The sequence below is a fragment of the Cynocephalus volans genome, chromosome X (assembly GCF_027409185.1).
Source record: "Cynocephalus volans isolate mCynVol1 chromosome X, mCynVol1.pri, whole genome shotgun sequence".
NCBI lineage: Eukaryota > Metazoa > Chordata > Mammalia > Dermoptera > Cynocephalidae > Cynocephalus > Cynocephalus volans.
Genome location: NC_084478.1, coordinates 85,681,163 through 85,696,654, shown reverse-complemented (window position 1 = coordinate 85,696,654; position 15,492 = coordinate 85,681,163). Strand labels below are relative to the sequence as shown.

At 43.2% G+C, this 15,492-nt stretch overlaps 1 protein-coding gene across 1 annotated transcript in view; it reads right to left on the bottom strand.

Annotated features, from left to right (window-relative positions):
• Positions 1-15,492, bottom strand: part of ATP7A (ATPase copper transporting alpha) — a 79,521-nt gene that overhangs the window by 16,007 nt on the left and 48,022 nt on the right. The window contains exons 10-14 of the mRNA XM_063085111.1: positions 5,977-6,068; positions 4,847-4,974; positions 3,686-3,840; positions 3,324-3,458; positions 1,404-1,598 (exon numbers count right to left, since the gene is read on the bottom strand). Coding sequence (XP_062941181.1) covers positions 1,404-1,598; positions 3,324-3,458; positions 3,686-3,840; positions 4,847-4,974; positions 5,977-6,068 — 705 coding nt within the window. The remainder of the gene's footprint in view (positions 1-1,403; positions 1,599-3,323; positions 3,459-3,685; positions 3,841-4,846; positions 4,975-5,976; positions 6,069-15,492) is intronic.

Sequence of the window (15,492 nt, the reverse complement as noted above, 5' to 3'; positions counted from 1 at the left end):
CTTTGGGAGAACAAAAGGAAGAACAAGAAAAGAAATATTCATCCCCTGCAAAAGTTCAACTGTTTAATTATGCTAAATGACTGAATATATTTTAAACAAGTAGAGCTAATTGTTAAGGGTTGATTGTTAATAGGAATTAAGAAATACCTCTAATGCCTTCAGGGAAAAAGGAAAGGCTGTCAATATTAATGGATTATGGATTCTTGGGGAAATCTGAGTAGTAGGCAGACAAGAGAAAAGGTAAGTAAGTTGAAGTGAACACCAGATAAGACCTGCTGGGTTGCTTTGGCTTTTGGTCTAGGTTAGAACTTGGGCTAAGAAGAGACAGCTCAGGGAACCAATGTGGTAAAGTCAGCCCAGATAGGAAAAAAAGAAGTCTGGAATTAGAGAACAGTCACCTCACAGTAGATTTGGAATAAGAAACTTGAAAAATTAATAGCCCAAGGAACTGAGATGAAAGAGATAATGACAACTAAATACAAAGCATGATTCTGGACAAGAGAATAAATAGCTATAAAGGACATTATTGAGACAACTGAGGAAACTAGAACATGGGCTGTAGATTAGATAACAGTATTATATCAATCTTAATTTTTTGATTTTGAAAATTGTACTCTGGTTACATAAGAGAATGTCCTTGTTCTTAGGAAAGAAGCCTGACGGCTGTATACAGAAGGGTGTACAGTTCTTTGTACTAATCTTGCAACTGTTCTTTAAATTTGAAATTATATCAAAATTGAAAATTTCTAAAAAATTACTAGCCTGCATTCACTGGCTAGATGAGGTTCTAGATTTCTTCTAAGCTATGTTGTTTATAACATGTATCTGAATATAGTTTATATCCTCAAAATAAGAACATACTAGTAAGAACATACTAGTAGGAACATGGTTTTAGTTGAAGTCAAAGTAGCCTTAATTGAGATTATTATGGAAATCCTAATATGAGAGAGATCAGCAATAGGATTATATTCCTGAAGTCATAGCTGCAAACTGCCAGCTGGTGGAAGCAAAGGCAAAGACTGCACTGTAATTGCAGGCACTAGTTCCAATAAACACAAATAGGTTAGAAGCCTCCTAGACTATAGAAAATTTTCCTGGGCAAATACCTATTCTGTCTTCCTGCCTTGAGGTTGGGTTTACTCTGAGCTTGGACAGGACTGCAGGTTTTCTACAACAGGATCTGCTCTAAGAGAGTAGGCCTGGAATAGTTTTAGGGATCTTAGATAACTAAGACCAATCTGGAGCAACACCAAAATAACACCTTTCCTACTTCAACCCTCAGGACAGAATCAGATGAGGCTCAGCTTATGAACCACATGGAAATAACTTAGAACTCTGTTTCTCAATAGGGGTGCTATTGCCAGTTTGGATGGAACAATTCTTAGTTCTGGGGACCGTCTTACCTTATGAGCCATCTCCAATGGCTCTCCACCTTTGATTAGTATGCCATTTTGAGCACCTACTCCTGTACCCACCATCACAGCAGTTGGTGTGGCCAGTCCCAGTGAACATGGACATGCAATACAGAGAACTGTGATAGAGGCTTGGAAAGCAAAGCGTATTATCGTTTCTGTTCGGGATATACTTCTATTGTAGCCCTTTAGAAGAAAGGCATACATTTTGGTTATTGATTTAGAGCTGTACAAAACAAAAGGAACAAAGCTTAACCCTATTTAAATGAAAACACGATTTCAAACTCACATATCCTACTTAGCTACCAACACGCATGTCTTGTTACTAGTAAGAAAACACTTCTTTGTCCTTTACGAATATAAGAAATTGTGACATAACTGGTAAATAAATGATAGTCCTAAATCCAAATTTCAGTTTTGATGGTTCCAGAGTTAGAAACTATGGAGTGAATGTACAGAACATCAAATTCCACTTTTTCTATTTTTGGCCCCACGTTGAGAATAAGTGTTTTATTTGGAACTTTCAGGAATAGTTGCAAACCTGGGACATAATTCCCAACAAATTTGATCTTGAACAAATGGAATTCCGAATCTTTGCATACTAAGACCATAAACCTGCCTTTCACAGTATTCTTCAAAGACAATGAAAAAAAATCACCCGACATGTAAAGGGAGCTTAATCATATTCAACAAAATCCTTTCAGATGTAACAATGTGAACCATGCATATCTGCTAGTTAAGCTTTCACCCACACCAAGTGTTTGTTCATGTGGAGAAATATGATTGGTAGTTTTAGGGAAATCTCCTAAGACCCCCTGAACTTGTGAGAAAAACTCCTGAAGGACAGATGTTCCAAAATATTTCTCAACAGTCCTCTTGTTCAATATGTACTTACCGAAATGAATCATTTAAAGAAACTTTTTCATATCACAGTAATGACCATAACATGGAATAGATACACACTTGTTATGATTCTACTTGCTCTTTAACTGAAGGAACAAACAGTGTGAAACAGTGTACAGCATGGAATTTTTTTAAAATAAAGAAACACAACAAAGACTTTCTTAGTAGTAATGGTTTTACAATGCTAGGTTCTTACCAAGTTCTCAAATACTTAAATGTTCATCTAAGAGTTATACACCTATATGGAAACAGAATAAAAAGGGACTTACATAGATAACTAGGCTTATGCTTTTATATACATCATACGTGTCTTATGTATGTTGTATGCTTTCACCTGTACTAATTCCAATCCTGTAAGCTAGGTATTATCCCTGTTTTACAGATGAGAAAACTGAGGATAAGAGAAGTTAAGTGACTTAAAGGTTATTTATCTATTTTGAGGCACAGTCCAGGTCTACTTTACCACTTTATGATACCATACTTTAGAGACCATCAAAGTACTAGATGAATAGGCAGTAACATTATCATACATTTGTAAAGCATTTAATAAATTCCAAAGTGTTTATACTATATTTTCTAATCTTCACAACAACTGCAAGTTATGCAGAATGGGTATTATTAAAACCTCTCTTTGTAGGTTACGTAACTGAAGCTCAGAGAACAATTAAGTGGTCTAAGATCACACTGATGGTAGTAAATGGCAGAACTGACATATTGAGGTTTTCCTCAATATATCTATAGTCCTTTGTGAAAGCAAAATGCTGAAAATGAGACTAAGCATAAAATGTAAAAGTTCAGTAGTTGCTTTTGGCAAATCACAAGTTATAGTAAAAATTTTTTTCAAAAGGAAATCTTATATTAACAGAAATGCAAATGTTATTCTTATCACCCTCTCACTCCAGCACTTTAAAGATACTGGCAATTATTAAAGTTATTTCCACTTACTTATGCAAAAGATTCACAACCTAAAGTTTTGCATACAGTAAAGAGTTGTTACAAGTTACTTACAGGAAAGTAGGTTTCCACAATTTCAAAATTCAGAAATCCAATTACAATCCATACCAAGAGAGTAGCAATGGAAATAAAAACGATAAAAGGAACAAAGTAGCCACTGAGTTTGTCTGCAAACTGCTGGATAGGAGCCTAGAATTAAAAATAATAATTGTGATAATAATATGTATAACAAAGTCTCCTTTTCTGGTATTTAATACAGAGTATATTTGGTACTTAGCACAAACAGAAATATTTTAATAAACTTCATATTAATGCAATTAAAACTAATCAAAGGAACACATAAAAACTAGATCGAGATTTATACTGAGAAGGCTTTAAAGAAAATACTTTCTGATTTTCCTAGGGAATTAAGTTACCTTTGATGTTTGTGCTTCCTCCACAAGTTTGACAATTTGAGAAAGGGTTGTGTCTGCTCCAACGTGGGTTGCGCAGATAAGCAATGACCCATTCTGGTTAATGGAACCAGCAATCACTGTGCTGCCAGATTTCTTAGCCACAGGCATTGCCTCCCCTGTATGAAGAGTAAACATAGATTTAGGGAGCATAATGATCACTATCTTGAAACATACCATTATTTGTCAATTGTCAAAATTATCTAGAAAGGAGATTCTCACTTTACAAAATAGAATCTGGACAAATGCCTAGATGAAATTTTCCCTCCCTTTTTTCCTTATGTCACTTCTAGGCCAAACCCAGGGATATACCTTCAACTGGAAAAATCTAATATGTTAGCTCTTATTGGCAAATACTTTTGGAGCTTCACCCTAGTCCTACCACAACTGGTTCTCAACCTTTTTCAAGGAGCATTTAGAAATGTGGGAGGGAATTTTTGTTTGTAATAATGACTGGGGGGAGGCATGGGGTGCTGCAACTACAATTTAGTGGGCCAGGGTTGGGAACACTAAATTGCACTACAGTGTGTAAGACAGTCCCCCAGAACTAAGAACCACTCCAAACTGAAAATAGCACCCATATTCAGAAACACAGAATACTAAGTTATTTCCATGTGGTTCTTAAGCTAAACCTCTTCTGATACCATCCTGAGGGTTGAGATAGGAAAGGGGTTAGTTTGGTTCTGCTCCAGATTGGTCTTAGTTATCTAAGATCTCTAAAACTACTCCAGGCCTACTCTCTTAGAGCAGACCCTAATATAGAAAACCGGGAGCCCTATCCAAGCTCAGAGTAGACCCATCCTTAGGGTAGGAAGACAGAATAGGTATTTGCCCAGGAAAATTTGCCCAAATCTATCAGGCTGTACAGGAGACTCAGACAACTTCCTTTGGTTATATATTCTAGTAATTAACCTTCAAGAGAAAAGAGCCTTCAATAGCATAACTAAAACCACAAAGTAAATCTGAGGAAACTGATTTAATACAGTATTAAAAAGAACTCATATTCTCTGCTCACAATTCACTCATTAACAGTTTCTACAAAAGTGCTTCACCTTTCATGCCTATTTTTCATTAACACTTTGGATTCACTTCTCTTTCGCATCATGCTCCTCTGAAAGAACATACCTGTGATAAGAGACTCATCTACCATAGAATGTCCTTCAATAACACGACCATCCACTGGAAATTTGCCTCCTGGAACCACTTTAATGATGTCTCCACGTTGTACGAGTTCCACATCCACTTGTTCTTCACTGGATAGGAGTTAATATGAAAAGCATCATGACAATATGCTTCTTACCCTGACCTCTCCATGCAAGCTTATTAATGTATGTCAAGTTTGTAACTCCATAATTACTCCCAACGGAAGCTCAAACCAACACTTAAGCTAGGAACTACTGTCGGTCTTGCTCACTGTTGGTGAATGGCACAGTACCTGGCACAAAGTAGGCACTCTAAATATCTGTTGAACAGTTATTGAACAATTAAATCAAAGCTGTAAAAATAATGTAATGGGCTTTATTTAACTAAACAATTTATTTATTGTATAAATTTGCCTAAACAATTGTGTGAGTATAAAAATGAGAAATACAAAAAATGAAATCTAATCAAGCCTTTAGCTCTAACTTCCAACTTACAAGTAACATAAGAGTTATACAACAAGTTAAATGACACAACAAGGAAGCAAAGAGACAAATTCAGATTGAGGGATATTCTACAGAACAGCTGATGGATGTTTCTTCAACAAGTCAATTGTATTGGGGGGAGGAGGGAAGAAAAGAGGGAGTAGCTGTTCTAGATTAAAAGAAATGTAAGACACATGACAGTCAAATGCACTGATGCATGGACCTTGTTTGAATTTTATTTCAAACAAAGAGACTTAAAACACTTTGGAGACAACAGGAGATAGGTGAATATGGATTGGGTATTAGATGACATAAGGAATTATTGCTCATTTTGTTAGATGCAATATGGTAGTATAGTTATATAAAAATACAGCAATTCTTTAGAGGTACTACAGAAATATTTAGCAGTAAAAGGATATGACTAGGATTTGCTTTAAAATACTACTGTAACAACATAAAGAAAGATAAAATGGATAGATGAAGTAAAGTGTGGCAAAATGTATAGGTAATTGTTAAATGTGGGAGATTTTGTGGGTTCATGATACTCTTCTCTCTACTTCTGTGCGTATGTGAAATTTTTTCATAAGAAGTTAAAAAAAAGAGAGAAGGGGGATAAAAGATGATAAATACCTCAGGAGGATATTATCAGAGTCAAGAGTTACAATAGTTGCTTCTGTAGCTTGTAGGGAAATTAGCTTTGCAAGAGCCTCTGATGTTTTCCCCTATAAATTGAAACAAACACATTGACAATGCTAAGAAAGAAAAAGTTCAGGTCTTAACTGAAATAAAAATATAATCTTAAACATTTACCCAAAAGTCGGCTTTAGGAATATCAGTCTGTTCAAATCAGAAAATTTCTTACTTCAAAAATATAAAGTACACAAATATAAAAAACTATTATTAGGTATAATTCATGAAGAAATAGTGTAAATTAGTAAGAAAAACATGAAGAACACAATAGATACACAGGCAAAGGACACAGTTGGGAAAATATAGGAAAATGGTCAGGGCCCCTCAGATGTTCAGAATCTTGCGGAGCATTTGCTGTGAATAGGTTGTGTGTGGGTGGAGTTAGCGCACCTGCATGGCGCCAGCCACTTTGGCTGGAGTTTACTGCCTTGGGCAGCCGCCGCTGCACAAGTGGCCATGCCTTTCCAACCTACGGCTTCCAAGGACCTGTTTGCTGGTTACCTAGCTCATAGACCTGTGTGTAAAGGGTCTGGTGACCCAGCCTGGCATGTGAGGGGTCTAGTGACCCAGCCTGGCATATGAAGGGTTTGTGACCCAGTCAGGAACGGGCCTGAGGGGTCTGTAAGCTCCAGACCCAGCCTTAGCTCAACAATTGGCCCAGTCAGGGCAGTATTACCAGCAGGTAAAAGAGCCCGACAACTGGCGTGGTCATGTAGCTTTACAATTGGCATCACGAACAGGATTTGTAGCTCCACAGTTGGCAACATCAGCAGGATTCTGACATTAGCCCAAGCCGGAGCACCACCATTGGCTAAGTCAGCAGGATACCAACATTAGCCTAGCACTACAATTGGCGTAGTCTGCGACAAGATTCTGAGCAGATACAGAAGCTAAAACCCCTTGGAAGAAGGAGGAAATGTGGCTACTTGTGAATATGCCATACCCTATGGCCACCTTCCTGTTGACCAAGATCTGGTTGCTGCACAGTGTACTGCAAGGCAGCATAGACCAGGTACTGCAATGGAAAACCCCTTGGGAAAGGGAGTAAATGTGGCTGTCCTTGAGCATGTGGTGCCCAGTGGCCACCTTTCTGCTGACCGGAGCCTGGCTGCTGCTCACTATGTTGCAAACTGATGGAGATGTGTGGCAGAAAGCAGAATTGTTGGAAGCATGGATAAATGTCCTGGAGGACGATGTGCAGCGACTGGCCACTCCTGCCTCTCACATCAGGAAAGACGACCAACTGAGTGGTGAGTTGGGGAAACCGTGCATCTCTAGGCACAACCTGTTGTGCATGAGAAATTGAAAAAGTAAAGCAGCAGAAACAGGGAAAGCCCCTGGCTAAAGCAACTATGGGACCTAGGAGTGGATAGTGTAAGATGCTTTAGAAACTGTAAGAACCCAAATGCCCCAAGGGATCACACCCCAATCACATAAGCCCTTCTCGGCCACACCCCATCATGGCGCTGGTTGCCCTTCTCTTCCGTATTCTCCTTCCCGCCAGCGTGAATTGCACACCAATCAGCTCACCCCAAACCCCATGCGGTATGCTAAGTAGGGATTGTATTTTAAGTCAATCAGCCTTCCCTAAAAGCCCTATATATATGTGTGTGTGCTGCCTAATAAACGAGCTCTCTCCGGTGGATCATCAACTGGTGTCCACTCGTCCTTTCATTTGGTGCCGAAACCCGGGACGGAGCTTCTCTCGAGCGGCCACACTTTTCGGATCGCAGCGGCAACACTTTCCGAGCCGCCCCTCGGGGCTCCCTCAAGCTGTAACACTTTTCAAATCGCAGCGGCAGCACTTTTTGAGTCACCCCTCGGGAACTCCGTCCCGCCAGGACCGGCCTCCCTTCCACCACACACCACTGACGGTCCACCCTCGTCCATTCTTTTCGGCGCTGGCTCCTTCCACTCACCACCAGCTCATCATTAGGTAAGACCCCTTTGCTAAAGGGCACCAGCCCTTTTTCAGGCTAGACAGGGAGTCTAGCCGTGATCGTCCGGTAGCCTCTAACGCCCATACCCCACCCCACCACGGTCTTCACGACCACCATAAATTCCCAAACTATAACAGGTTCCAAAGCCCCGGTAAACTTTTACTTTCATTTTTGGAGGTTAAAAGCCCCATTCTGTTCTCTCCTTCACCCTCCTGTCCACCACTCTCTTCTCTCCACTTCCCGGGTCCAGGACCAACCAGAAAATCCTGGCGCTAGGTTCCTTCAGGCACCGGGCTTTTGCCCTAGAGAAGTGGAGGTCTGAGTGACGACCCACACCTCCCTTCTCTCCTCCTGGTTCATACCTGAACCTGCCGGGACTGACGTGACCTACTGGGGATGCCCTCTAGGATCCCGCCTTTCCCAACCGGCCGAAGGATCTGTCCTACTAAATCTCTGTCCGATTTCTGTCTAAATTCCCATTAAGAGACCAGAATGGGCGATTCCTCCTCCTCCCTAGGGGACTCTCCACTTCAATGCCTTCTGAAAAACCTCACCAACCTTTCCCTCAGGCCAGATATTGAGACCAAACTCCTCACCAAATTCTGCACACAAGATTGGCCTTATTATCCTTTAGATAATCAAAACACATGGCCCCCTGAGGGCACACTAGATCCTAACATTCTATGAGACCTCTTTAACTACTGCCAGTGCCTAAAAAAATGGAAGGAGATCCCCTACATCGAGGCTTTTCGCCTCTTGGCTCAGAACCCCACCCTCTGCTCCTCCTGTGCTCCCTCTCAAGTCCTTTTAGCCTGTAAACCCTCCTCACAGTCACCCCCCGATTCTTCCACCTTCGACCCTGTGAACCCCCACCCTACTGACCTCCTCCTCCTCCCCCAGTGCCTCCGGCGTCCGCTCCTCCTCCCCCGTCATCCACGTCACCTTCTGCACCTCCTGCGCCATCCACTCCCCCGTCTTTACCCTCACCTACTCCTGACCCACTAAGCCCCCCTTTCACCCGTTCCCAAGGACCTCCCCCCGCCCCTTTAACAATCCCCCACTACGTGAGGTAGCTGGGGCTGAAGGAGTAGTTAGGGTCCATGTTCCCTTTTCCCTAGCTGACCTTACAGAATCAGAAAAAAGACTAGGCTCTTTCTCTACCGACCCTACCACCTACATTAAAGAATTCCAATGGATCCTGCAGGCCTACAGCCTCACACATCATGACATCTTCATGCTCCTTGCCAATACCCTCCTCCCTGAGGAACACCGCAGGGTCTGGGATACAGCCCAAACCCATGCCACTGACACCCATTGTACCAATCTGGATCACCCGCCAGGCCCCCAAACAGTCCCAGAACAGGAACCTAATTGGGATTATAACACAGCCCAGGGAATCCAGGCTCGAGACCGTTTTGCCTCTTGCTTAATAATTGGCCTCAAGAAATCGGCTCGCAAGGTCGTCAACTTCCAAAAAATTCAAGAAATTGTCCAAAAAAAGGAAGAAACTCCCTGAATTCTGAAGACGGCCAGCATGTCCTTATGACCTATTTACTGGCCCAATCCTACCCCGACATTAAAACTAAACTTAAAAAATTAGAGCAGGGTCCTGCAACCCCTCAGACCGAAATCCTATCAGTGGCCTTCAAGGTTTTTCATAATCGGGAGGAGGAAAAAGAACATCGAAAACAAAAGGCCGACCACGCCAACTTCCAGATTTTGGCCCAGCTTATCAAACCCCCTGGGCGCCCTACCACAGCTTCCACCTCTAAGCCCCCACCTGGAGCCTGCTTTAAATGTGGGAGGGAAGGACATTGGGCCAAGGCTTGCCCCACCCCCAGGCCACCCACCACTCCTCATCCAAAATTCAAAAAGAAGGGACATTGGGGATCTGATTGCCCCCTCGCCCGAAGGGGTGAGGGACCAACTGCCCCACAGTACCCTGAACCGTGGACACCACCTATGGTGGGCCTCGCTGAGGAGGACTGATGGAGCCTTGGGCCCTTCCCTACCATCTCTATAACAAAGCAAGAGCCCAGGGTATCCATGGTTGTGGACGGCCACCCAATATCTTTCCTCCTGGACACTGGAGCCACCTTTTCGGTCTTAAGGGAATATAAAGGCCCCACCACCTCCAGCAGCTCTCCTATAGTTGGGGTAGGAGGTAAACAAATCTTTCCCACAAAAACCCCTCTTTTCACCTGCTGCCTTCAAGGCACTCAATCCGTTTTCTCCCATTCCTTTCTAGTCATGCCACAATGCCCCGTCCCCTTGTTGGGTCGGGACATTCTATCACGGCTTCAAGTCTCCATTACTTTGCCCCTGTCCTCTTCCTCTTCCCCCGTTTCCTTCCTCCTAGCGCTAGTTCAAGTCCAAGATCCTACTAATTCCACCCCACCAAAGAAGTCCTTACCCATGCTAACGCACCATGTTAACCCCACAGTTTGGGACACTGCCAGCCCCGCACTGGCCCAGTGTTCCCCTGTATACATAAAACTAAAAGACCCCTCCAAATATATTTGTCAGGCTCAGTATCCATTCTCCCCGGGAAAGAAGGAAATCACCCTGGACAGAAACAGTTCCTTACTGACCTGCCCATCCCCAAAACCAAAACAGAGATCCTATCTTTCCTGGGTCTAGCCGGATATTTCAGAGCATGGATCCCCAATTTCTCTTTGCTATCCCGACCTCTATAATATGAGTAAGGGTCCTCCTGAAGAACCTTTACTCTCCTCACCTCAGCGCCCTTTTCTCAAGCTTCGATAGGCCCTTCTAACAGCCCCTGCACTTCATCTCCCTGATCTAACTAAACCCTTTTTCCTCTATGTTCATGAAAATACGGGACAAGCTCTGGGCGTTCTAGGACAGAATTATGGCCCCTCCTTTGCCCCCGTAGCATACCTATCAAAACAATTGGACCCCACTGTACGAGGCTGGGCACCCTGTTTAAGAGCCCTGGCAGCGGGGAAGTTACTGCATAAGGAGGCATCCAAATTAACATTTGGGGCACCTCTCACCATTCTCTCACCACATCACCTAAAAGACCTCCTTACCTATAAGGCTCTCCAATCCCTCCCACCTTCCAGAATCCTAACCCTCCTATCCTTGTTTCTGGAAAATCCTGCACCCTATCCTTCACTACCTGCCCACCCCTAAATCCGGCTACCCTACTGCCTATACCAGATTCCCCCAACACCCCTCTGCACAGCTGCGTAGAAAGCCTTCAAAATTTTATACCTTACCACTCTTCCATCACTGAGGGACCCCTATCTCACGCTGATCTCACATGGTTCACGAATGGGTCCTCATTCAGGGAAGGAAACACTCATTACATAGGGTATGCCATAGTCTCCCTTGATTCAGTTATAGAGGCCCAACCTTTACCCAAGGGTACTACCAACCAGCAGGCCGAACTTATCGCCGCCATGTGAGCCTGTGTTCTAGCTGAAGGAGGAACTCTTAACTTATACACTGACTCCAAATATGTCTTTCATATACTTCTCTCTCATGCCGCCATATAAAGAACGCGGTCTGCTTAACACTAAGGGTAAATCTCTAATCAGGCCTTTAACCAGATTTTGCTTAGAAACTACCAGCTTCTAGGTACCAATGAACCCCCCGCCTCATCTCGTGAGCGCCTCAGCTGATGCTGAAGAGACACCACCTTACAGAGGAAACGCATTCCTACATGTCCTTGCCACCAACGCCTGGCTGCTCCCTCCAGTCTCCAACTACGAACAATGGAACCAGTGCATATTCGACTTGTGGCTTCAAGGAACGTTTATGGACTTTTCCCCTTTTGAAATTACTTGTTTCTCCACCCTCCTTTGGGGTTTCATAATGGGTATTTATGTACCTTCCTCCCTTTGCCCCCCCCCAACGCCCCAGTTCAGCAGGAAGTAGCTCGATGACTTCAACGTCCCCTTTCCTAAAACAAGAAAAAGGGAGGAATGTAAGAACCCAAATGCCCCAAGGGATCACACCGAGGAATGTAAGAACCCAAATGCCCCAAGGGATCACACCCTGATCACATAAGTCCTTCTCGGCCACACCCCATCATGGCGCTGGTTGCCCTTCTCTTCCATACTCTCCTTCCCGCCAGCGCGAATCGCACACCAATCAGCTCACCCCAAGCCCCATGCGGTATGCTAAGTAGGGATTGTATTTTAAGCCAATCAGCCTTCCCTAAAAGCCCTATATATGTGTGTGTGTGTGCTGCCTAATAAACGAGCTCTCTCTCGTCAACTGGTGTCGACTCGTCCTTTCAGAAACAATTTAGTAAGTGCATGTTTCATTTGCTTGGAGGCAAATGGCTTGAAGGGTGCCACTTAAACTCAATAGCTTGAAGGGTGCTGTATAAACCCAAGAAAAGAGTGCCACATGCAGATGGGCAGATGATCCGAGGACGGGTGCCCCTGCAGAATTTCACGTATGTTTTCACCTGGTGAAAAGGTAGAAAAGTTAGTCTCCATTACTACGTGCCTGTCTCGGTGGCAGCGGTTACAGGAGAGTCACAGATATGCACAGGGGCAGGCAGCCACTCCTTGATGGACTGGGAAAATGCAGCTGTTTGAACTGTGCATGAACACTGCAAAAACTGTCTGAGACTGAGTGAATAGCTGGTATAAGCCGAGCTGATTGAGGTAATTCAAAAGCCGGAAAAAAATGCAAGGATAACAACATGGATGGACCTTGAGAGAATTATATTAAGTGAAACAAGTCAGGCACAGAAAGAGAAATACCACATGTTCTCACTTATTGGTGGGAGCTAAAAATTAATATATAAATTCACACACACACACACACACACACACACACACACACACACACAAACGGGGGGGGGGGGGAGAAGATATAACAACTACAATTATTTGAAGTTGATACGACAAGCAAACAGAAAGGACATTGTTGGGGGGGAGGGAGGGAGGTTTTGGTGATGGGGAACAATAATGAGCCACAATGTATATCGACAAAATAAAATTTAAAAAATAAATAAATAAATAAATAAATAAATAAATAAATAAAAAATACACTTAATACTCAAAAAAAAAAAAAAAATGCAAGGATAAAGCAGATAAACTGTTTGCTAAAGACATTATCTTGGCTCTTGGCAGTGAGGCAGCCAGATGCTAAGAACCAGGACAATGGGGAAAATGCCCAAAAGGCATTTGAGAAGTCAGGAAGGGTGCCCCACCCATCACAGGCCCTGAGGGTGTTTGAGAAATTTAGGAGAGTGCCCCTCCCATCCTAGAAGGACTGAGTTGTCCCGAGGGGCAGACCTGAAGTGTCATTGCCCTCAGCAAACTGCTCCCTGCATCCCAGCCACTCTGGCTGGAGTAATCCTGCCTCAGCACCTCTGAAGAGCAAAAGCCGAAAACCTTGGTGGCATTCAGGTTGTGTTAAGTTTGCAGCCAGCAGTATGTGAGAGCAGTGGAGGCGTGGCAGCCTCCACCTAAATTTCAGAAGATGTATGAAAAAGCCAGGGCACTCAGGTGGAGACCTGCTGCAGGGGTGGAGCCACTGCGGAGGTCATATACGGAGCAATGTGGAGCAGAAAAGTGGGGTCAGAGCCCCCACAGGGAACCCCCACCGAGGAAATGTCTAGTGGAGCCAGGATGGTGGGACTGCCACCAGGAGCCCAGAACCATGGGGCTGCTGGCAGCATGCAGCGCCGGCCTGCAAAAGCCACAGGCACCAGGCAGCTCAATGGGCTTGGCAGAGCTGTAGGAGCAAGGGTGCCCAACACTTTAGGGGTCCAGGTGCCCCAGTGTGCTTAACGTTTGCCCTGCTTGGGTTTTGGATTTGTTTGGGGACTGTTTTTCCTTTCTATTCCTCCCTTCTGGAATGGGGATGTGTACCCAATATCTGTCCCACTGTGTCTTGGAAGTAGATAAACTTGTTTTTGACTCTTTACAGGTTCACGGCTGGAAGGACTTTTGCTTTTGGTCTCAGAGGAGACTTTGGACTTTGGACTTTTGAGTTGGTGCTGCAACAAGCTTTTGGGACTGGGATGGAATGTGTAATGTTTGAATGTAAGGGTAATTTATCCTTGCTAAGGGAACGTCGTGGAAGATTCTGAGTGTGTAGATTATATGGTGAGGGACCCTGAAGGGGTGGATTGTTGGGAAAATATAGGAAAATGGTCAGGGCCCCTCAGATGTTCAGAATCTTGCTGAGCATTTGCTGTGAATAGGTTGTGTGTGGGCGGAGTTAGTGCACCTGCACGGCACTGCCACCTTGGCTGGAGTTTACTGCCTTGGGTGGCCACCGCTGCACAAGTGGCCATGCCTTTCCAACGTGTGGCTTCCAAGGACCTGTTTGCTGGTTACCTAGCTCAAAGACCTGTGGGTAAAGGGTCTGGTGACCCAGCCTGGCATGTGAGGGGTCTGTGACCCAGCCTGGCATATGAAGGGTTTGTGACCCAGTCTGGAACGGGCTTGAGGGGTCTGTGAGCTCCAGACCCAGCCCTAGCTTGACAATGGCCCACTTGGCAGGATTCCGACATTAGCCTAGCCTGACAGATATGAACAGGCAAATCATTCAAGAAGAAATTTAAATACCCAATGTATGGAAAAATGTTCATTGCCACTACTAATGGAAGAAATGCAAACTAAAGCAACCCTGCCTACTAACATAGCAAGAATTTAGATAAGATGCAATGCTGATGAAGTTGTAGTAAAACTACTTCACTGATATATCTTTGCTGACAAAAAAATGTTACAATTTGTAGCATTACAAGCCATAGAAAGATTTATGCCCTTTGGGCCAGCCCATGGCTCACTTGGGAGAGTGTGTTGCTGATAGCATCAAGGCCATGGGTTCGGATCCCTATATAGGGATGGCCGGTTAGCTCACTTGGGTGAGCATGGTGCTGACAACACCAAGCCAAGGGTTAAGATCCCCTTATCAGTCATCTTTAAAAAAAAAAAAAAAAAGATTTATGCCCTTTAACCCAGTAATAATATCCTTTCTAATTTCTCCTAAGATAGTAGCTCAATGGAAATGACTATTAGACATGAATATGTTTAATGAAGGATTATCTAAAATAAAAAATTGGAAATGATCTAATTAAGAACAAAACCAGAATGGTTTAGTAAATTAGAGCACATTGACTTGACAGACTACTATTATTCAGAAATATCAAATAATTATCTAGACTGTGAAAACAGGGGAAAAACTTTATAGTGTTAAGGGTACAAAGTGGTATGACTATGACTGCAACTCTGTTAAATATAAAGATAGGTGGAATAGGATTAGAAAGTGATTTCATTATAGCAGGGACTCTGGGTGAATTTTTTCCATCATTATTTTAAATTTTTCAATTAATAACATGATATTAATAAATAAATGATAAGTACTTCTCAAATGTCTCTCGAAAAATAAACATGGACATACTGTACTATCTACAGTATTAATTTCATAAATTCGGTAAATCTTCTAAAGGAATATTTAACTTAAAACATTGAGAAAACAAAAATACTTCTTTCAGTAAATGGTTAATTACATAAATCAACAT